Consider the following 24,600-nt stretch of genomic DNA (forward strand, 5'->3'; position numbering starts at 1 on the left):
GTGCTGGTCAGAAGGCAGCAATGTTGACAGCAAAAATTAGAAGAGAATAGTACATTTCGGTCCTCCAAAGAAATGCGACAGTTGTGCTTGGCTATTTATGTCATGTCTAACACTGCTGGGTACTGCAGCACCTCTGCCAGATAAATTGAATTTGTTCTCTAATTGAATGATTAATGTAAGGATGCTGGAAATGTGCGTAACTATCCCACTGTGTCTTCCTTCAGTCTGTCTACAGCAAGGAGATGACTTAAGCATAGTGTCACAAAGCAGTTCTGTTTACCAAAACTAATGCCCATGAAATTTGTTATGGCTCCAGGGTCCACCAAACTTTCATGGCTCTCTCCTGGGGGGTCCTTAGGTAGGCTTCCAATGTACCTAAGAGAGTGGTATGGGATTTCCAATGCCTTACTGTTCCCCAGTGCCTTGAACCCTCCCAAGCTAATGGCACCTATCAAAGGAGCACTTGCGTCCATATATGCCCCCCCCCCGCCCCCTGAGATCGGCGGGGGAGACTCTTCTCCGGGAACCCTCTGTGAGGGATATTAGGAGGGTGAGTACCCGGAGGGGAGCCTTCTCTGCGGTGGCGCCCCACCTATGGAATGCGCTCCCTAGAGAGGTCCGCCTGGTGTGGTCGTTATTTGTTTTTTGGCGCCAGGCCAAGACCTTTTTATTTAAAAGTTATTTTAATTGTTAATCTGTGTTTTATTCAATGGTTTTATATTATCGCCAAGAACTCCAGATTTTTAATATTGTTCTATGCTTTGTTTGTTTTCCTTGTGAGCCGCCCCGAGGCTTCGGCGATGGGTGCAGCATAGAAATGTTATAAACACACAAATAAATAAATAAATAAATTGGGAGATGAAGGTTTCCAGCCTCATGGAAAGAGGTTAAGGGACTGGGCATATTCTTACCAAATGCTCCATCTGTCCTTCAGGGTAGTACAATCCCACAGTCCAACCAAGCTCATATTCTGCTTGGCAACCTAGGCCTAAATGCACCAATTTGTTTAAGTTCAGAATCTGAGGGCAGGGGGGTGCTGAAGGGGGAAAGGTCACCAGATGGGGAAGAGCATGAGGGCCAGCACTGCAACTTGCGGACCCCTCCTGAGTTTATCTTCATGCCTCAAGCTGGGTATTTGGAAACAAAGTTGAATCAACAGAGCTAAAATCTGGGGTTGTTCAACCCATACCGGTTCAGTCAAAATTTTGTTGTTCAAGCCTTCTAAGTTCTGTGGCATGGGAGCACTGCATCACCAGTTGGGAATGATTGGTGTACTTAGCAGCAGGACTTCAGCTTTGCTGTAGATGATGGATCTCTCCAGTAGCTGTCCAAATCTGTTGGGTGTCCCCCAAAAAGGGCTGCCATTGCATACATAAATCCTTGATAATTAGCCAATAGGAGATGACTGGCTACCAAGTGTGCTGTCACCCACTTCCCTGAAACTCCTGCCATTAATTTGACTGCTAAACTAACCCACATTTCATCATTTGGAAAATCTTCCAGCCTTGAACAGCATGTATAACTTTACTTGAACTTGAAAAGTTGGCAAATGTTCTTCATCATCATCACACTTTTCCATAGGTCTCACAGGACTTTTTCTGCAGGGTACTGGGATAGGGAATTACCAGTTCATCTGCTTTAAGAGCCATGATGGCAGCAGCCAACTGATTCACTTGATTCTGTAATGCCTGGTTCTCTACAAGGATTGCTTCAACCATAATCACAACAGAAGAATGCCAAAGGGAAAGGAACTTGGAATCAAGCTAAAATGAGCATGTCTCTCCCCTTTCCTTTCCCAGAAGATCATGGCAGAAAGCCTACTAACCACACTCTTTACTACATTAGGCTGGGCAGTTGAGGCTGGTTTTACAATATAGAGCATAAAATATGAAAGTCATTAACAAGAAACATCTATCAAGCTGATGATCCCTCTAATTTGCAGAGTTAGTTCTTGCCCACGTTGGAGGTTGATTTCAAACTGAATTCACCTCCTTCCCTCACTTGCAAATGAAGGTGGCTCTGTCTTCAGGGAGACTTGTGCTGCTTGTGGACCAGATGGAAGGAACTTCAGACATTACTTAATGGTCTGCTCACTTGACTTGATGATGAACCACTGAACTGGAAATTCACACCCTTCCCTACTCTACAGTGTGTCTCCTGCCCCCATTCCAATTACCAGAAATAGGCTGGTTCTCAGCAGACATTTGGCTTATCTTACAACTCATTAACCTTACATTTCTGTTACATCACTTCTTCCTCTAGTTCAGAGTATAAATTTTTTACCTTGGAATGAAATCTTGGGAAAAGTGGGCCCAATCCATAGAGATATTATAGGTTTAACAACCAATGGTTAACCAACAATTAACCATCCTCCCATTAACTGTGGATGGTTTTACCATGACTAACCTATACTGTCTGGGTTCATATGTCATGTAGCAACCCCCAACTGGCCCTATCTGAGCTTGAATATTCAAAATGATTGTGGAATATGTTTGGCATATTCTGTTGCAAATCTTGGATTAACTAACCTTTAATTTGCCACCAATAGGTGCAAAAATCTCCAGAAACAAATACGCTCTTTCTTTACAACTTAAGAATCTTTTAAAAATTAAACACCTTTTGAGAATGCCTAAAACCAGAACATTAAATTCTTAAGTGCCTATCATCCCTGTCTATTAATATTTCTGATATATTTTAGCTGTGAAAAGGAGCATCTCTTAACTTTATTGTCTATAAACAATAACTAGTAAAAAGAACTTCAAATACTAATATAGAAAATCTTTACCTGCATACTTCTAAGTGTATCAATAGTTTCCACCTGAGGGACTATTTTGACAGGCTGTCCTTCCCAAGTGCTCCAGCTGTTATCACCTTCATGATCTTTATCACTATGTTTTGTCATAAGTAGGAACGGTTCACCTGCAACCTCATCAGAATCTTTTGAACAGTCCTTTCCTGCAGCGGTATTAAGCAACTGCAGGATAATAGTTTTCTCCCCTGCCAGGCTACCTGGCACAAAGATCTGTAAGTTTTCAAGTCCAGGGATTTGTACCTACAGAACAAACAAATGTGATTCAAATTATTAGAACCTGGAAACACATCGCAAACACATTGCAAATGAAATGCTGTGGGGCCTGGTTGTGGGAGGAACCACAAGTGCATCTTTACATTTCATATGCAAGGGTAGCTGTCTCCCAACACACGCACACACCCCACAAAGAGGCATACTGTCTTCACATTCTTCATGAACTTAGTCAATCGGGAATCACACACAGGGCAAGATTACATAGTGCTGAGAATTCATGCAAATGAGCTGCACTGATCTCATCCCAGGGAGGTGGGAAAATTCATCTCTCCAGTGCTAAGCTAACTAGGCAAATACGTTTTACTATGCTACCCATTTACACAGCACAGAAAAAAGGAACACCTGCAGATTGTTTCAGAAACAAGGTGACTCATTCCCAGTCTTGCTGGACAGTGAAACAGAAGCAATGAAGCACCTTGTCAAAGTGGGAATGCATTCCCTCCACCCTGCTTCTCTCCTACTCCAATGGGTGAACTTTTTTGCGTATCTAGGAAATGGTCAGGCTATTGCTCTTCCTCGGGTCATGCTAGTTGTCCTCCGTGTGCAGGAAGTTTTTATGTAGGAATAAGCAATGCATTGTGTGAAATCCTCAGGTAGTCTATAGTGATACAATTCAGTTACAGTCTTATTGCATTAGTGACATAATGCTTCCAGAAACTCAGGGAAAGGGAGTGTCTTTCAGCCCTAGGAACAAATTCTATTTTGGAGAATTTGAAAGTGGACTGCTGTCCAATGATGGGCAGGTCAAAAAATTGCCCATTATTAGCTTAAAGTTCTTACCGCCAAGTAACTAAGCTTTAGCAGCAGGATTTCAACCTCTTATGGGGGGAAATGTGCAAAAGCTGCAAAATCACCAAATGATCAGCTGGCAGGAGAAATTGGGGTTGTAACTATCTGAGGAACCCAGGAGAGCTGGATTGGCCCAAAAGCCTTAAGTTCCCCACTCCAGCATTAGCTGGCCCTTTGGATCTTGGTCTTAGTAGTTCAAAGTGCACATACTTGACATATCTGGTTTACCTGCCCATTTAACACATTTAGATGACAGTTCTACCATGCTTACTTTGGAATAATCCCCAGTGAGCGTTATGTCCAAATAACATACTGTTAGCATTCTAATGACATTAAGCCCCAAGGGTGATTTTACCTTTGTGTACTGTTGAGCTTTTAGGGCACTGAGGAATTCACACACAGGGGAAGATAATGTGAACTCTGCTGCTATTTCAAGGTCCTACGAATAAGGAGAGATTTTTTAAAAATCATATTTGTTACAGAGAAGATGTGCTGTTTTTCTGTTTTGCCCTTGGATTGACTGGACAATGGATCTTGGCTCTGGCATCCATTTCGTTTTGGAAGGCAGAACTACTACTATAGCTGCCAGGAATGATAACTGGGCTCTGCAATGCTGTACAATGAAGAGCCTCCTTGGAAATGTGACTGTGATTTGATTAAGCCTTAACTGGCAGACTCCTATGAATGTATGACAAATTATCTTGTCATTTCCCAACCAATTATCCATGAAGATATAACAGTGCTATATTTGATGTTTAAGAAAACAGTGTAAGGTGCATGAAAAGAACTTCTAAACAAGTCTCAAGAAGCACTAATTCTTAAATCTAAATGGGAACATCCAGGAGAAACTCCACTGACAACCATCTCTAATTTTAATCAAATTGTTTTGACTGTGGGATCCCTAAGAATGGCTTAGCCTCCATTTGGTTATCCTCATGAACACTTATGATCATTGAATAAACCCTGGCTGGTATCTTGTTCCTTTTCCTGGATAACAATGTCATCAAGAGTGACCAAGTAGCCTGAAGCTAGCACCCTGTGCTTTGTAAATTAAAACTAAAACTGAGATATCCGCAGGTGTTCTGTATCCCCAACATTTCATGACCTAATCTAGAAACAACATTCTCTAGATTCTCTTTCTTCCTATCAACTAATTCTATCTCATTTTTCTTTCTTTTCCTTCTCCTCTAAATCTACATTCACCCCTGTACTTCCGCCATTTCACCAACATCAAAGCTTCCTCTGGTGTGCAGGCCTCCAATCTCCTTCTTTGCTATTTCCCTTGTGTCCTCTTCTCCTCCATATATGGGAAGACTAATTTCCCAAGTCTGCATCTTTCTTATCTATTAGTCAAATGTATTAGACTCATATCCTGGAGGTGGGGTGGGGTTAGGCTCACTAATCAAGCCATTTTTCTCTGCTGGAACATTTGCACAAGTCTGAGAAAAATCTTGATAAAATAAATCTTGTTTTTTTATTTGAACCTAATGAGAGCATGTGAGACTATGTCTCCAAATTAAGTGTGCGTTGCCCGTGCTTTCCAAACTTAGAAGAGCTATCCCCATTTGAATCATAGCATAGAGCAACATTCCGTCACATATGTACCATACCTCTGGCCATATCCTTTACAGTCTGTGTGCACATCAAACTGGCTTGTCAAGGTATATATATGAACCAACTGGACCTGGTACATTATTTAGAACCCCTTCCTGTTTTTACCTTTCTTAATCTCTTAGCAAAGCCAAGAGCTTTGGATGCTCTCTCTCTAGCTTCATGAAACAGCTCTTTCAGTGCCCGGCTGGTCTCTATAACAGACCTCCTACAAAAATTGAACAGAATGCAGTCATTTCAATGCACTTTCAGAGATGTAATCAAATGTGTTAAAGAACATCACCACATGGTCTGGTTTTGGAATGAAAGTATGCACAAAGCTAAAAATGTACTTCGGATTGCTAAGGTGACATATTCTACATAAAAGTACAAAACCAAGTTAAAGAAACAATGTATAAACATTGTTCTCAAGCTATTATGTATGGGCACTATTAGACTTAGTACAGATTAATTAATTTTGGCTGGTGTTTTAAAAAATAAATCAGGTTGCTGCATGTAAAGACATACGTAATGCAGTAAAGCGTCTTGAACATTAATTGAAAAAGTGTAAGAGCAAAAGAAAAACAAAGAAGCACCTGATTTCATCTGAAGCAGGGCTGTCATCAGCAGTAGCCCAAAACTCGTCACAGCTCTTTTGTAAGCCAGAGTCCAAAAAGATACCTGTTGATTTTAGCAGAACTCCTGCAATATCACTGAAAAAATGAAAACAACTGTCACTTCAGCACACAAAAGAAACAAGTTTGTGTATTGAAACCTCCAAAGCAGTACAAGGTTACATGGCCACAAATAGGAAAGTATGAAAAGTAGTAAGGTATGTGTGAAATAATTCATGCAGAAGCAGAGCATATTGAATTTTTATTGTCTTCCTTACTAATTGTTAATGAGTGAGGTGGATACAAGTCAGAAAGAAATTAAGCTACTCAGGATGAAGAAAAAGCTAAATGAAGGTAACATCATTTCTTAAGAATGTAAACTTCCACAGTGGGAAAAGAAATAAATTCATTTTGTTTGTTTATTTCAGTAGGATTTATCTGTAAGCTAGAATTAGATATTTCTGATATAGTGGCTTCAACAATGTTTGACTTTTTCATATTGCTATGGAAGCTGTGACAGTTTTCACTAAAACTATTTCACATAATATTTTTCTATGAGAGTTTGAAACACACCAATATAAAACTTTAACCAGGATATAAAACAAGCCAGGCAAGCACAGTGCATACACTAAGAATACAAAACCATGTGCCACATCCACACACAGCTATTCTACAGATCTCTACTGAACCAAAGCTTTCTTATTATTGAACAAAAACACAGCAAGGTAAGGAGACCAGACATGAGAACCGCTGCTTCGCACATACTTTCTAGATGCAGGACATGTCACGAATATTTGGCCACAGTGACATAGCAGCCTAGTCTGGTTTCTTTGGGGAAAAGCACAGGAAAAGCAATTTTTTTGAAGAACATGAAGCAACAGCTGAAAGCTCACAAGGCAGAATACTTGGACCGTGCCAATGCATACAAAAGGAGGGCTGGTGGATCAAGGGGCACAACAGAGGATAAGAATGACAATGGCAGGGGGTAGTTAAGTTCTGTGTAAGTAAAGTATGTTCCCTCAACATCATTCATACGTGCCCTGCTTGGTATTCAATTTCTATTAGCTATTTAGTTAAGAACAACTTTTCACACTGATGAAACAAGCAAGCAACTTAAGAATTTACTGCAGTTTTTAAGGGAACTGAAATATCAGGAAACTATCATTTATTTTTTAAAAAACAAATACCGGAACTTCACACCAAGTGCCACATTTCCAATCAATAACATTTAATTCTGAGCTAAATGGACATGAGAATCACAGTAATAAGGAGCTCTACCAGAAGAGTTTTCCTGCTTGAGCTTCACCGCCCCGAATATAAGGAGTTATTTCTTTGGTAAAATTCCATTCTTCCTCCAAGAGATTTTTTAAACTATGAGATGCTTGAGGTAACTGCTGTAGCATTTGGATCCAGCTTCGCATATAATCAAAATAAACCTTGAAATAGGAGGAAAGGCAGTTTAAACTGTTGTTTCACAACATGCTTCTACACACAAAATGCTGCAGCAAATTATCCACCCATAATATGAAGGTGCCTTCATAAAATGGGAAATAGTTTGCATTCTGCCCTTCTCCCTTACCAAACAAGAATATTTCTACCAGCTTTGCATTGAGACAACTTGGTAAATTACCATAAAAAAGAAAAAAAAACCCTAAGAGTTAGATCTCAATTCAAATGTAACTGTACAAAGTTTGTCATCTTTTGGTTCAGAAAAAACAAGATCTATCCAAATAAGGGATTGTGTTCTAAATGTGACATACATTCATGTTCAGGCTGGATGAGGCAAAACCAGTTAACCCTAGAGTATTGTTGAAGAAAAGCAGACTTATAATAGTATTTGTTTTCATATCCTCACTGTATATGATTTCATAAATAGAGGTGCCTTAACCCAAATGTACATGTGCTAAGATCACTTGACACTGGGGCATCTTTAGATATAACACTGAAAACAGATTATTTGGTGTCAGTTGCTAAAGCCTATAAACTTGAATTGCTAAGTTGCAATGAACTGCTACTTACCATCAACATCTTATGCAGATCTTCCTCAAAAGGGTCAATGTTGCAGTTGTTCTTCTGTAGGTCATCTAACACTTCACGTAACATAAACTGATAATATTGCTTCATTAGCAGACCACCCTTCAGGACCTCTTTACACTCTCGTACTAACTGGATGGAAACAGTCCATGAACAGTCATCAATCTGGTGTTTTCCAATTTAGAAATGTAAAACTTATCTAACAATTTTAATAAATTCTGTCTTTCATAAATTTAAAACTGCTTCTTTATGAGGTAAAAGGGTTATGCAACAGAAATTCTACAATTACTGCATTAACTCTCATACACCCTTTTTTCTCATTCATCTTGACATACAGCTACTTTTCATTTATGAGTAGAATAATCTGACAATCAGTGATGGTCAGTGCTAGTATATGGACCCAATCCACCTCACCATAAATCTCACACCATCATTATTGTCAAAACTTTATAATTTAGTAAGACTTAAAACAATCCCCCCTCGAAAAAAAGCTGCCCTCCTATTTTCAAGATTGTGTGTTTAAATCAAGGGGTGGGGGATGGCTTATGCCACTTCTAAAGAATTTAGATTGTGTTGGCTGCCATCAGTACCAATGTTTTGACTGAAAAGTAGATATGTATCAAATAAATAAATTTAACTTTAACCAGGTAGCCTTACACAGTTCTCAGAAGCTGTATGACTTAAGGACCAGATACAAGGTAATGCAGCTTCAGAGAGTTTATAGATAATCCTGACTGTAAAACTTCTGGATAGGATAATATACATTAGCTCAGGTCCCTGGAATCATATGTGATATTAATCTCATTAAATGAATAGTACTGATACCTAACTCTAATTATCTAATAACAGGGCTAAAGGCACAGTCTAAAAATTTAACAAATAAACAAATAATCTACATTCATTTAGTGGGCAAAGGTTCAAGAGATCCTCCACAGAATCCTCAATAATTGTCTCAATTCTTACCAGTAACAGAAACACCAGCATACAACTTGTCTCTTAAATTGCTTATAAGTGCTGGCAATTCAGAAGAAGCAGCACATTATATAAAGGCAACTTTGGTAAGATTAGGACATTATTTTTGAAGTGTTAGAATTATCTGTGGATAATATCACATTTTCTTATCTATTAAGGTCATAATCCTGCGCGTGTGTAGAGAGAAAAGAGTCCTACAACTTGCAACATGGATAGTCAGGGCGTGCTAGGAGTTGTAGACCTTTTGCTTGTCTAAACCTGCATAGGATTGTACCCTATGTGTCTTTTCATGCTGCCGGTGAAGCAAAATACAGACTGTACATTCTTCTATGAAACAATATTAACCTTACAACAAAAAATAGGGGAAAAGTCAATAAAACACATCAGGCAAACCTGCTTAATACTCAAGAGAGACGGCTCCCCAGCAGGCCTCTGTTCCAGCCTTAATTTGAGACACTCGTGGATAACGTTAAGAAGAACTCGGCAAAGAACTAGAAATGCAGGCTCAAAAGATGGTAAATCCATAGATTTCAGCTCTTCCCATGACACAGTACTGCATTTTTGATCCGAAGAAGCTGGAGAATTTGACAACTGCACATAATCTGAACATAAAATGGGATCTGGGTACTCTGAAAACTAACAAAAAATAAATACTATATAACAAAACAATCTGAAAATCTTTCTTCCTCCCATCAAGCTAGTAACTTCTCACATGCAAATTCCCAAATGCCACCTTCAAAAAATTGCTGTAAGCTCAAAGAAGCTGATGTTCTGTCAAAATTGCAGCATTATAGTTGTAGATGTCCAGAGAATCATAGAACACATTTGCTCAACCACAGGGCATTTGAAGTTCCTCAAAAATATCCTGTGCTGTTTAGCAAGCCTGCTTTTAAAGGTAACCATACTTTCAAAAACTTGCTATGCAGTACAAAATGCTCATATGCAAGGGAAAGAAAGGTCCAAAGCCCATGAGGCAAAACTTCATTATTTAATTGGGAGCAAATTATATAAAAATGAGTTTCCCCAGAAAACACACAATATCAGAGTGAACAAAATGTTATCAATCAGCCACATGCATGTTAAATACAAACCATAATTTTAATTTGCAACTTTCCTAACTTTGAAAAACATCTAACTGAAATCTGCTAAATGTCGCTAAAAGGAAGTGGCTTATACAGGACTACATGCAATGTTAAATCTTAACAAGCTAAAGTAATCACTCTATCAATGACCCAAACATGTATACAGTGTTCAATATGCTGTTTTTGAGCTATTGTTTTTAAACTCCAGTATTTAAGAAACGTGGGTATAATCCAATAAAACTTTTGCTTTTTGAAATTTTAGAAAATTAAAGTTTTTGAATTTGATAAATAAAAAGGTATCACCATTGGGAAAGGGATATGATGTAACAAGTGATTAAATACACCTGTGTATGCCTGTAATTAACTTTGTGTTCCCATTTTGAAGGGGGTTAGGTAATCACAGGATTTTGTACATCAGTCTGTTTCATGTCCAATGCTGTAGAACCAACATGGCAATAATGTGAACATCCAGAACTACACAATCAACCAAAACTGCATATTGCATGCACAGTGACCCTGCCCTTCTCCAAGCTTCTGTCCTCCAGATGTGTTGGGCTATAAACCCTAACTACTAGCTGGAAAACATGGGTGTTGTAGTCCAACACATCTGGAGACCCAGTTGCCCAGTGTGACAGGCGTGTTAGTGGGCTCTGCACTGGGGCGGCAGCAACTTCTCTAGCAGGCCAAGTGCTGATGCCAGGCTTGATACAAAGAAATCCCCTCTCACATTTCCAAACCATTTTCAAAGCACATTCCACATTGTGACATTTGAACATATCCAGCTTAAGAAATAAATAATATGATTAACATCTCTCTGATTTTCCTTTCTTGCTTTCTGCAAGTAGAAACAGACATGATGCAAATGAACTAAAGGGATGTAAGTATATTAATCCAAAACAAAGTCTTAGGTTTCACAACACCACAGTATCTAATGTTTTTCTTTACATCCTCTCAACCCACACATGTTATAATTTCAAACCCAGAATCAGATTTCAGGAATGGATATACTAGGAATTATACCATTGCTAAAATGAAAAGTCATCCACCATTCATTATTTAGCAAGCACTGAACAGTATATAAAAATTTGCTTAGCATTTTCTAGATAGCAGAAAGAACAGTAGACTTCTAGATTGGAAATTTATCAATTAAGCAGCCCTTTTTTGTGTAAGATTGTGAAAATTATTAAAGTTTTCCATCCCAACCCCAGGCACTTTGTATCACAGATCCAGTTCAAAAACACATTGTTTCTGAAATCTCACTGTTCACCTCCACACCTCAATTTCCAAAATGGACGTCTTAAGATCACATAAAAATACATTCCCTATAGTTGTTGTGATTCTTTATAAAAACAGTAGGAAAACATGACTCTATATTAGTAGATATCTTATATTATAACCGAATGTGTAAAATGACTGCAATAATCATGTCTTCGCAATTACATTTCAAAAATCTGATAGCAGGAAAGCAGGTTAGATATCAGGGGAAAATTTCTAGATGAGATATTATTTTGCACATGGATCAAAATTGGGCCATTTCACAAAGAAGCTATGGTGGCCAGAGATTAGCAGTAGTAAATCCTATCTGAGAGGAAAACTGACCTTATACTGCTTTTCAAAAGTATTCCATTTTATGGTTATCAATTTGATTTGAAATTATACTATGGTCATTAAAGCACTTTGCTATACAAGGCACAACAGGGAATTCATGATACCTACCTGTATATTTACAATACCATAACCCTGTAACTTGACAGTATAAATACGTTAAAAGTCATACTTGAGGTAAAAATGTTTGTTTTTTTTTAATTGTGAGATTTATCCTCTGTAAGATATATTCCCAAGAAGCACATTCCTTTAACATTTGGGGTCTTTCAACACCATCCAGTAACTAATACATGTTGGTGAATTTTGAAAGGTCCTTCTGTAGTCACAGCCAAATTTAAATGAATGAGAAGTCAGAGCCACTGGCTATGACTGGGGAATCCTGAGTTCACACCTCCACTCAACCTTGAAATGAACTGGGTGACTATGGGCCTGCTATTACCTCTCAACTTAACCTACCTCATGGGATAGTAGCACGGATAAATGCTGAAGGAAAAAACAGGAATGCCTCTCTGACCTCCTTGGAGGAACATGGAATACAAAAGCATTATTATTCAAACTTCTCTGTGCCAATCCATTTTTTGAATTTTGAAAACTGAACATATTCCACATACACAGCACATTCTGTTCTAGTTCTTGTAGGGACTGCTTCACTACCCTATGCTTTACAAATACTGGAAAATATCTTACTCATATTCGTAGCAAGGCATATTTGTGTCTTAAAATCTGCAGTGTATCAACTGTTCAGAAACCAAAATCATTAATGCAACAAATAAAGCATTCCATTCGGAACATGTCACCATCATTTCTAGAGTTTGGTCCACTAGTATTAGCCACAAGTCCATTGTGTAGTCAATGCTGGTCACTAGCCAAGCAGGCAAAAGGAGCAAGAGGGAAAGTTAACTGAAGATCCAGGGGGTAGGGAGTTGAGCAACGAACTCTTCCTCATCCTTCTACTTTCCCATCAATTACAGTAGCAATTCAGGGACCAGCACTTCAGGGAGCCCATAAAGGATGCATTGTGGCTTCTCTGTTGGTACTAGGACATACATGTACTTCAAGTCCCGCATGTCTGACAGCAGAGTACCAGATTGTGTTTTTATCACATTCCAGTAATTTAGATAACTCATTAACAAGGCACTGTATAACACAGAACAACTGAGGGTGTACAAGTATGTGTGTGCCCACACATGCAGGCACATACACACACACATTGCAAAATAAAGGTTTTTGTAAAGAAAGTGTGACCAAACGGAACTGTTGCTTGAAAACCATTGACAACAAAAAGCAAACCAACTACCTCAACCTTTCCTCCAAACTTACCTCCAACTGCTGGTCACTCTTTATCAATGCCATTCGTGCCCTTTGCAAGGAACCATGCATTAACTTGTGCAGTCTTAAAATTAGCTTTCGTAACCCCATTTGTTTCAGTGCTTTATCTACAAATGGCCTATAGATAGAAGTCAAACAGTGTTTACTGCAGTCTGCCTCACTGCTGCACTCTGTGACAGCCCAGCAAGTTGAGTCATCCTCAGATACAAGCCTGTCAAGCTTTTTTGACAAATGGTCCTGTGCCTCAAAGTCAAAATTTGACTTATTGGCAAAATTATTCTGGATGGCTTGTCTGAGTTCTTCCACATTTTCCTCAGAGATTTGTTCTTCTTCTTCACTTTCCTCTGTGCACGCTCCCGAGTTTTCCCTGTCCTCATCTACATCCTCATCCTCTGGATTGTGTCTGAATGGCTGAGGAGAAGGGATTTCAAACACTGGCCAGCCAATGTCAGAGAGATCCTTGATGCCCAAAACAGTTCCCATAATCCTTAGTTTCTGATTTAAGTCTTTTGTAATGTTGAGCCAGAGACAGAGTGCCTGCACCCTGTCCTGAAAATCCCTGGCAGCATACTTTTCATAGTCACTTTGAAGGGCCTTCAGAGATGGATAAAGTGCTTCTACATATTCTAGCAGCTCCATTATCCGCTTTACCTGTTCAAATGAGACCCGTTGGCGATGGAGGTGTTCATGGTAGCTTGAGTAACCCATAGCACTAGTTCCATGGGTTGCTTTACATTGTCCTCCTGATGTACCATTAAGACTAGTTCCATTTCCTACACAGGAGAGGTTCCCATAGTTAACTTTGAAAGTAAGGATTTCATTGACAATATCAGGGATGGCTTGACGGGCTGTGTACAAATACAGGTCTTGGTCCTTAATAGTCCGGCCCGCATGCCAAGCTTGCAATTCAAGCCAGATCAGTTCATTGGATCGGTTTAACTCAACAGAGGCAGTGCTTTCCTGTCCTTTCTGCTCTTTGTCCTTTTTCTTGGAAACTGAGGTAAGCTTTAACAAAAGCCGCAGTGTTTCAAAAAACTTTAAGCGGTCTGCTGGGTAATCAGTTCGAGAAGTCTGGCGTGTAGTTTTGGCTATAGGCACAGGTACAGATACTGGAGGCTTAGCATTGCTGCAGCCAAGGCTGAGGTAAGGCTTATTGAGATCAACATCTGGAATTGACTTTTTTGGCAAGGAGCCACTGACGGAGTCCAACATGAATGAGCACTGCACGTTTTTCTTGTGATCCCTTTCAGTAGTCCTTAGTGTGGCTCGGATCTTTTTCCCCTGCTTATAGCTGTGCTCTTCTGTGTTCTCAAGGGGTTTGACATTGTCTTTGTTAGACAGCTGGTTTGGTGAGCTCATCTTCTCTGAAAGTAATAAAATAGAACAGGGTGGAGTTGCTGTTGGGTTTTTTGCACTCAGAAAAGCTGCATATAGTTCTTTTTTATCCCTTCCATTCCTATAAGCTTTCAGTTCTGTAACATGCCAAGTACACATGACACAAGCATACCAAAGTCCAGATTAATTACAGTGCTTTATATAAAAGGTTCATAAATCAATAATTTTAAACCTGTCACAAATAGCAATGAAATATTCTGCCCATGTGTTTTTGAGTTCATTGCCATCATAGTCAATGTATTCAAAACAGTGATTTGCAAACCAGTATTTAACCAATAGCTGGAGAATGTGCATGGTGGCTGCAGGCAAAGCAAGACAATCATATAGCTGTTTCCTACATAATGAAACAGTACAGCACTTTGTGGGCCATGCCAAACCTTCTCTGTGGCTCCATTTGTGAAAATGATGCACTTAGTTCCAGTTACTATACAACCACCCTCTAAATAAATGCTTCCCTTAAACCTACAATTCTGTGCTGCTACCATTAATATATATTTTAAAAACCTTGATAGATTACTCTAAGTAAAAAAACCTATTTGAGTGCTTCTCTCCTCCTAGCATTGAGCTTAAACTATATTCTACCCTAACATTTTCAAAATGCATATTTTGTTAGACAGTCATGAATGATTTAATAGAAATAATTGATCATCACATGTAAAAACCCTGAAAGCATTTCACTCACAAAAATCAAGGCAATGCTGAGTCACTTTATAATAAAAGGCAGATATAATTACATTGTGGAGCTTTTTAAATAATAGGCTTAACTCTGAAACCATGCTAATGGAAACATTCTGTTGTACTAATTGTAATTATAAGAATTGACTTCTCATTATAATTATCTCTTTTGCTAGACATGGCAGCTGGAATCAGTGATTCAGCAGCACTCCAAAGAGCACATAACCTGACACAATGAATGAATGGAGGAGAAATGTTTCGCTACTAGGGTCCCTAAAAAGATCTTATTAAAAATACAGCCAATGTTACAAACTCTAAACATGGAAAAGGATAACATTGCATGTGTGCATACATAAAACAGATTAATTGTAAATGGATATATAGATAATAGCTATACCAGGTCCATTGCCTTTACAAATGCATTACTAAGCTGCAAAGGATGGAGGAAATTGCTGGTGCAATTTCTTCAACCCCTCAGCTGAGTTGTACTGCTGCTGCAATGCTCTTGAGGGAAAAAAGTTGAAGTGCAGAACAAGCTTCTCCTTCTCCCTACCTTCCTTTCAGCCTCCTGAACCTTCTATATAGTTTAAACTTACTGCTGTAAACAGTCATAAAACATTCATTTTGCAGTGGTTGTCTCCCGCTCTATACATTATAAAAATTGCTCTATGCAAATACCCACTCAATGTATTACACATTACTGCTTTAGCAGAGATGCCATTGTACCTGAACCACTAACCACTTTCCTGGCAAGTTTTGAACACTCTCTTCCTGTTACAATAAATATATAGGAACTAAGTGCTATGTGCAACTGTGTCGGAAAGTAGGTTTACTGCATTGGCAAAGAGATGAGGCTACAAAGATTCTAACTTTAAATCTTGTCTCTGTTATGGATTCAGTTAGTGGATTTAAGCAAAGCAACTTCTCACTCTCAGGCCTCTTCTGAAAAAAATGGGATAATATAATACCAATGTACTTTAGTTACTTTAGGACTCTATGACAAAACAAAATAGTCACACATATCATTTTACAAATGTTGCAATAAATGCCTAAGAGAAGGAGCAGAAAATCAGAGCAGAATATATTTCCTAGGCTTGTAGCATTTGGTTACTGTACCTGAAATAATGCTAACTAAGATGCGGCATTGTTTGTATGTCATCTTAGTGTGGCAAACAATGTGATATTTAGGTAGTTCAATCAGTATCATGTTACAAAGCACAATGCTGAAAAAGCTGTCGATACTAATGCTGTGCATGAGGGCTCACGCAGTGCTAATGAAAGATACTGGGTACTCACAACCTTCCAATATTACTTTTTGGAAAAAGCATCTGAACATGAGGCATTACCACAAAATCAGCCAATAAAAAGCTCTCTCTAATCCTCATGGGAGCAGTTCATAATTTTTCACCAATATGGCATATAGGTATGCAAGTTAAAAAACTGTTCTTCAGTCATTATCAGGGTTACCAACAGAGGAAGGTACATAGGACAAGGAGGCCTTGTATGCTGATGGTTCAGTTTTAACACTTGGTATAGAATCAATCCCACTGGCTCATCATGGAAGTGGCTCATAAAGAGGAAAAACTGGAAAGTTGCCATAGTTCAATAATTTAATTTTTAATTTAATTTAATACAACATTTTTATCCCATCATTTCACTAAATGTCTCAAGACGACTTACAGAATATAAAATCAGAACAATGAAAATACAACGCATAATACAATAAATAATAACAACTAGATTATTATAAGTACAATCATTACTAACGGAATACCATCAAATTAAACCAATAATAAGCAAAAGAGAATAAATCACAACCATAAGAAACATAAATAAATACAAATGGAAAAAATAATAAAACGTGACTGTTAACTTTAAAAATCTAAAAACTCTAATTCTTGAAATGACATTTAAATAAAAAGGTTTTAACCTGGTGTTGAAAAGAATATAGGCTTGGTGCCAGGCAAACCTCTCTAGGAAGCATATTCCACAGTCTGGGTGCCACTGCAGAGAAGGCCCTACTCCGAGTAGATGCCCTTTTTACCTCCTTCAAGGAGGGTTCCCGGAGCAGGGCCTCTCCCACAGATCTTAAGGGGCATGAGGGGATATAAGGAAGGAGACATTGCTTCAAGTATCCTGGTCCCAAGCCATTTAGGGCTCTATAGGTCAAAACCAGCACCTTGAATTGGGCTCAGACTAATAATAATCCTGAGCTAGATGGATAAATAGTCTGACCTGGTATAAATCAGCTTCCTCTGTCCCTATTTTTGAACTTCTAAATGAATATCTCTCATTATTATTATGAATACACTTGGTAACTCTGGCCTCTTACTCTCCCTGCTTTACTGTGCCACATGAACTGGAAGACAACAGGCCATGGCCCAGCAATCCAAGGCCCTCTCATGCTCCCCATTCAGCATCCAAGAGCACAGTCATTCCAAACTACTCCTGGGAGATTTGGAGAAAAGGAAGGTTCTGAGGGTGGTCACCTGAACCATCTGATGCTATATTTGAGGGTAAGGAAGAGGAAGGCTTCAGCCAAAGGTGGCAGACATGTGGCGACTATCACTCAGTAGAAAAGAAAGATGATTTGTTATGGCTCTTCATCCTCCTTCTCACTCACTCAATACTAGCATTGCATTTCCAGCTTCTACAACACTAAAAGTAATAAGCAAAAGCAGCTTCATAGAAACACAGAAACAGAGTGAGTCAGAAGGGGTCTCCAAGGCCATCTAGTCTGACCCCTGGCTCCAGCCAGCTCTGCTCACGACATGCCCTTCTGTTCAACTTTTAATATAAACTTAACAAAATGATAGTGCAAGAAAAAAGCGTAGTAACAGTTAAATAGAGAACACTAGAGCAGTAGTAAGGAATGCAAACTTACTCCTGGCCTGTCTTTCGAATACAACAGATGTAAGTTCTCATACATACCTTTCAAAGCAGAACGGCTGGCAGATCTCCCTCCAACATTATTTTTCAGATGCTTTGTTGACATGCGTTTCATCTGCCGCGGTGTGCTGGGAGGAGAGGTTCCATAGAAAATTTCAGTATTTGCTTCATCAGATGACTCCTCGGGATCAGAGTCGGAGATCTTACAAGTGACATCTTCAAACTTACACTCTTGCCTAAGCAATAAAAGGAATTAAGTTACAGAGGTAAGTTTAGAAAAGGCAGCCCATTTAATGTCTCCACCCCAACTTTGTGAACTTTCTGTACTCTTGCCACTCCCATGTGACATACAGAAACTGACCCAGCAAAGCGGTTTTTTCCAGCTTGTGCTAGGACACTGGTTTCCCATCTTTGGTTGAAAAAAGCTGTGTTTGTGGGAATTTTACCCAACTGCTTGCCAGCAAACTGAAAGCTTACAAGTGGTAACATTTCCAGAACACCCCAGCAAAACCACAGATTTCTGTCCACAAAATAGTTAGCATCACAGGTTCCTCTAGCCCAAGACAAACCTGGACAAACATGCATAGCCCTACAAATCACGTGTGTTATCTTAGTAAGGCTATTCACAGATGCAGAGAGATACAGTGCACCACCAAATCATTCCATTTTTTGGCTATACAGATCCCTTGCCCAACTGAAAGGGTATTAGATATTTGCTATGACAGGGAAAAAAAAATCCCTGAGTACCAAATCAAGAGAGCCCGAGACAATAGATAGACTGGACGCATCAACATAAGCCAGCTTCATATGTACTGCCCCCTCCCTCACTGTGAGGCAGACAGGGGTACAAGAAAATGCTTGAAAGGGTGAGAGGCTCCATATGAAAAGTCACATGTTATATCAGTCTGGTTTTCTAAAGACATTCAACACTTTCAAGTTGCAACAAGGATAACAAATTGAAGCCCTAATGTAATTAGGTTTCCTGGGTGCTATATTTAAGACTAATGATAGCCTCTTTGGTTTATCTACAAGAAGAAATAAAAGTCAATCCAATTCATTAAAACCAAAGCTATTGCTAGATTTGATTGTATGAAAGCTCCCAGACACAGCATTATGTATCTGTGTCTGAGATGGAAATCTATCTGTGTCACAGACAGAAATCTCTGTTGAGATAGAAATCTATATACATTGCATAGCAGTTTAGAAAAGTATCATGCAGCGTTATATGCAAATATGAAGTTATTCAGCTGCAAGTAGCTACAGACTGTGAAGTTTCAACAAGATGTTTCCCCTGTGATACAAGCAAGGTTTGTTAGTTCATATGCATAACCAAGTTGTTCTAAACTACTGTTAAACAATTCATCTGAAATTACTTACATGTTCACATCTACTTCTTCGACTTAAAACTACACTCACCAGCCCAAGGTTAAGTTCTAGTCCTTAGACATGTATCAGTGATATTTTCTCAGAGTCAGGTCTGCCATTTCACATTTGAAAATCAAAACCCAAATTCATATTACTTTGTAACTTGTTCTGTAAAACATCTTCTATGTTAAACTTCATTTTGTCATGTTTTAATTGACTCAAAACTGATATAGAATAGCTTAGACCTTAGTAAGTTCCTAGCTGTTATGAATATAAACCAAAATTTAAAAAATAAATATACATCAATATTATACATTCAACTATATGTTTACTATCGCACCATTCTAAGGATTCCCTCATTTTCTGGCAGGCTTCCAGGTACTCATGTACATTTATTTTTCTTTTCAATGGGTTGTTTCACACCCTTTTGGTTGTGCTTTTAACTTATGCTAGTCTCACTGGTTCACATCTAACAACCACCTATGGATTGTCAAGCATGAGTGGGAGAAACCAAGGCCACTTTGAAGCTGATTATAGGCTATTTTTCAATAACCTATTATCAAATTGAACATAGGATATTGAGCATGACATGGGAATCTTGACAAATAGGTTGTTTAGGGGCCAAATAATCCAGCAGTTAACCCATGACTTGATTTTGAGTTAGCCACTGAGCTGCTCAGTCTCAAAACAACCCATAGGGTTTGCACATTGCAATGTGCAAACTACAAATGATCTAATCACAGGCTGTTGAATCCAAACAGAAATGCTTGGCATGATGCTCTCCCACTCATCCTCCAAAAGCCCATTTGTTTAACTCATGTAGGAGCCATGTCAGTGAGTTCAGCATAAGTTGAAAGTTGGACCAAAAAGGAGAGACATCATTAGCTAGAGTAGGGAATTTATATCAGGCAATTAAAGTAAAATAACTTCTTATATCACAATAACTTCTTATATCACAAAATTTAACACAAACTCCTAATGAAAAAAAAATTGGCCATTATATCCTACATTCAATTTCTTTTGGATTTATATGATTAAAAGGTCAAGCAATGCTCAAGATAAATGTTTAGTGTATTTAGATGAGCATTCTCAGTTTATTAGACTTTTATATAGTGATTAATTTAGTACGAAATGTTTCTCTCCTGCAAAGACTTTAAGAGGTTATTCTAAATATCACCAATACATGCTTTGTGATCCTAATAAATACCACAATTGACATTTGAGATATCATTCAGCCTAAGCCAAGGAAACGGATAAAAGAGCAAGTGCTTATTTTATGTCTTTGGAAAAACGAGCTGACTGATAATGTCACCATCTGTCAGACTAATGCGGAAGGGAGGAACAATCCTCTCCTCAGTCATGATAAAGTCAGCTCTGAAGCGATAAGAATGTAGAAGTCCAGAGGATATTTACAGCTTAGAAACAAGTTGCTTTGGAAAATAAAGATGTGAGCACTCAAGGTATTAGTAATTGCCCCCAAATGGGCAATTACATTCAGAAAATGAAGGTGCACTGCAAATCTATCTGTTCGATACAATGCATTGTCCTGTATGTCCAAAAGAACATGAAGGAATGAATCATGAAGAACCAACAGTGTGAAATTTTCTCCTTCCTATTACAGAACTGTGATGCTGACTCCACCAGACCACAAAGAACTGGATGAACATGAAATAGCTTCCACATATAACACCATGTGACCATTGAACATGTCCTCAGTCTTCTCTGAAGGATCATTTATAGCATGAGCCAAGTCAAGAAGGGAGGTTTTGCACTGAAATGCATATGAAGATGTGGAACAGTCCAGCGTTCACTGTGGTCACTTTGGAAAGAATTCCACTTTGTTTAGGAATGTCTCTGAAGCAGTCCAATTTGACTTGGGATACTGCTAAACATGATGCACTCCTGTAATTTATATAGCTCTAAGGTCTTGAAATACTGACCTGATTCATACAACCACCACAGTTTAAACAAGTAACAGTGGCTTATTTAGGCCTTAACAAATGCCAGGCACCATTTGCCTAATTATCTCCTTGGACACACCTTCTCAAACCTGGGACACTGTCTTATTTGAGGGGGAAACAACCTTCAAAACCCATGGCTGTTGTTGGATTCTGTGAGGGTTGTTTCCCCCTTGAACAATCCATGCTGCCTAGGTTTGGACAACGTGGCAAATAATTTCCCGGCAGATAATTAGGCAATGTGCCACAGCTTCAACAAGCCACCACAGCTTCTGCAGATGCAACAGTGATGCAGGCCAAGTCATTCTGTAAAGCTCCAGTCACCTCATTTCAAAAGGTGTATTGTACAGCTAGACAGTACTAGAATTTAGGATTATCTCAGTTGACTGGCAGAAATTCAGAGCAGATAAAAAAAATCTCTTCATCCCATGCATAATTAATTGATGGAATCTGCTGCAAGATGTAATGATAAGCTTATGGATAAGTACCTTAAAAATTGGATTTGGCAGATTCGTGGAGGATAAGTCTGTAATTACCTGCCAGTAGCAGCATACTAGAACCTACAGTGACAGTATACCTTTTGCTAGGGGGCAACAAAGGGAGAGTGCTTGAGAGACTGCCTTGATTCATTTATGCCTAGCATTTTACTTAAGTCAACATCTCACATCCTGTTCTACATTCTTCCACTTTCAGAGATGATACACTTCAGTACATGAAACAGGGCTTTTCTGGTCATGGACCACCATTCTAGATTTCCCTAAGAGAAAACTGCTTGGTTCAGTCACTACGTGCCTTTCAAGGTCCAGTTCACACATCATAAGCCACAGTGGGTTGGCTGTATGTTTGCTAACCCATGCTACTTTCAACAGAAAACCAGATACACTGCAGCTTCAATGGCTTGCTTCCCCTTATGTCCTCTAACTCCTGAATGGCATGTATCCACAGGGCTTTCAAGTGACAATATCCTAGGAATGTCACAGGGAAGGCTGGTGATGCCACCACAAAGGAGCATCCAACCTTGGCCCACTAGGTTCCAGTGTACTGTACTGGTCAAAGTGCTGGACCGAGACTCAGAAGACCCAGGTTCTAATCCATATTCAACCATGAAGCTCAATGGGTGATTCTGCGTCAGTAAGTGAGTCTCAGCCTAATCTACCTCAAAGGGTTGCTCTGAGAATATAATGGACAATTTTGTAAGCTGCATCAAGTTCCTTGTAAGACAAAAAAGAGAGGGCTACAAATAAAGAATTAAATAAATGTGCCAGACATGTTTTGTTTTGCCAGCTTCTGCCAATTGTAAATCAAAATCTGTTTGCAATACTTTTACTGGCACTTCTCTGTCCCCAAATCCAGCTCTTCTTCTGCTCACTTGCTGTTCCCATTGCTCAAAATGTGGCAACCCTGCATCCTCCCTATGCCCCCTCCACACCACCTCTGGCTGCTATGGTTTCTTGGTTCACTGCCTTCCCTCCTTCCATAATTGACTATCATTCACTGTACGACTCTACTTGCCTTTACAGAGTGCATTTACTCTCTATCCCCCTCTACCTGTTGCTCTTATGGATACCACTTGCCGTAATTAGTAACTTTTGCTCCCTTGCTATTCTTGAAACACCATCCCATCATGTGAATCAAATTCTGTATATTACAACCACCAAAAAACTCATACAATAAAACTGCCTTATGCAGCTTTCTGTCTCCCTTGCCTTTTATTCCCAAATCTGGCATGCCCCTCTCTCATTCAGTTCAGTGTTTCCTTAGAAAGCCTGCTGTCCTGTGTGAGTCAAATTCATATTCTTGTTCCTGGAGCCTTTGCTGGCTGCTCAGGCCACTCATCTTCCACTTTAGCCAAATCCTCCCCTCCCTCATCTGCTGGGAAGCCTGTGAATGTTGGGTCCCTCCATTTTGCAAACAAGTGCTGAAGTTCAGGTTTGGAGTGGAAGAAGATTCACAACTACCCATTGCAGCCAATTCAAAATAATTGTTCTGTAACTTGTGAAGGAGGCAATTGCTATGCATGAAGAACTGCACTACCATCACATCTAGACCCATGAAGGGATGCTGCATGTACTCCTCTTCTTATTCCTGGAAAATGAAACGGAGGTACAGGTGAGAGAACAACTTCTTCACCAACAACATCCAACTCTTCCTTGGGAAGGCAGAGCTTACTCATCACATACTGTGGCTTATCATGTCATATGAACTACAGTCAGTGAATGCAGAAAACATGGTTGCTTATAACATCCTCTGAAGCAACCTAAATTAATACTATGCTGCTACACGTGTTATTTTTGTGAAAGGTTTCTTTGGCGCAATACTGCTATTGCTCTTTGTATAGTTTAATAATTTTTGAAAAATATTTTAACATTTTATTTTAAAAACTGTCACACAGAGTAAATCTAGCACTCCTAGATAGTGTCTGGATAGCCAAAAGATCTATTAAATCCGCAGCTCTGAGGTCAGAACATCTCTCTGACTTGGGGCTGCAGATCCATACATAGCTGGTATGGAAAGAACTGCAAATGGAGTTTAGTGACTCTTCTGGGGGCAGGAAGCAGAAGGGACCAGTACCATCAATATACAATGTATCCTATCAGAGCAGGGATAAGAAATGCCAATAAACTAATAAGTAGCTTGGATTTTTTAAAATCAAAACTAATTGCTCTGGATGTTATTGTACTTATTCCAGCATATTATTGACAGCCCATTATTAAAATACCACCCTATAGATTAACATATGAAAATGCAATCTGAATTATATAATCAGGAGGATCAAATGTTATTAGAAAGTGATGCGGAAGTGGTCAGTGAAAGTGTTTACATACAGCCTGAACACAATGGGGTGGGACAGGAAAAAGAAATTTGCCCTAATTCCTGCTGCAAGCAAAATTTTGAAATAACTTACACACCAGATGTCTGTGCCTTTGGACTCAATGGCTAAACAGATAAGGAACTTCAAGATTTCTGGCAGCTCTACTTGTTCTCGCAACAGAAAACTATAATCAGAACTCATAGTTCTCTATAACTAGCACTATTAGAAACTGATAAATATAATTTTTCTCCATGTCAGATTTTCCATGCTCATCTTTGGAGATACACATCCATCTATATCTGTGAGATCTCATTAATCTAATTATTCAAATTTAACTTCATCTTTTGAGAAACAAATCTGGGAATAAATATTCCCAAATAAGTAATAAGATCTGGAATCCACTGAA

The 24,600-nt window shown here is 39.0% G+C and overlaps 1 protein-coding gene across 8 annotated transcripts in view; it reads right to left on the reverse strand.

The window, feature by feature from the left end:
• MAP3K4 (mitogen-activated protein kinase kinase kinase 4) overlaps window positions 1–24,600 on the reverse strand; it is a 97,517-nt gene that overhangs the window by 36,266 nt on the left and 36,651 nt on the right. For 7 of the 8 annotated variants that reach the window (XM_044421566.1, XM_044421509.1, XM_044421528.1 and 4 more), the window contains 9 exons: window positions 18,102–18,295; window positions 13,092–14,464; window positions 9,478–9,720; window positions 8,098–8,244; window positions 7,357–7,514; window positions 6,061–6,177; window positions 5,594–5,693; window positions 4,230–4,313; window positions 2,786–3,052 (listed from right to left, as the gene is read on the reverse strand). In XM_044421566.1, the coding sequence (XP_044277501.1) occupies window positions 2,786–3,052; window positions 4,230–4,313; window positions 5,594–5,693; window positions 6,061–6,177; window positions 7,357–7,514; window positions 8,098–8,244; window positions 9,478–9,720; window positions 13,092–14,464; window positions 18,102–18,174 (2,562 nt within the window). In that variant the 5' untranslated portion in view covers window positions 18,175–18,295. The remainder of the gene's footprint in view (window positions 1–2,785; window positions 3,053–4,229; window positions 4,314–5,593; window positions 5,694–6,060; window positions 6,178–7,356; window positions 7,515–8,097; window positions 8,245–9,477; window positions 9,721–13,091; window positions 14,465–18,101; window positions 18,296–24,600) is intronic. The other variant, XM_044421534.1, reaches the window with a different exon arrangement.

This window comes from Varanus komodoensis, unplaced genomic scaffold, assembly GCF_004798865.1.
Source record: "Varanus komodoensis strain SLA01 unplaced genomic scaffold, ASM479886v1 scaffold1, whole genome shotgun sequence".
In the NCBI taxonomy this organism is placed as follows: Eukaryota; Metazoa; Chordata; class Lepidosauria; order Squamata; family Varanidae; genus Varanus; species Varanus komodoensis.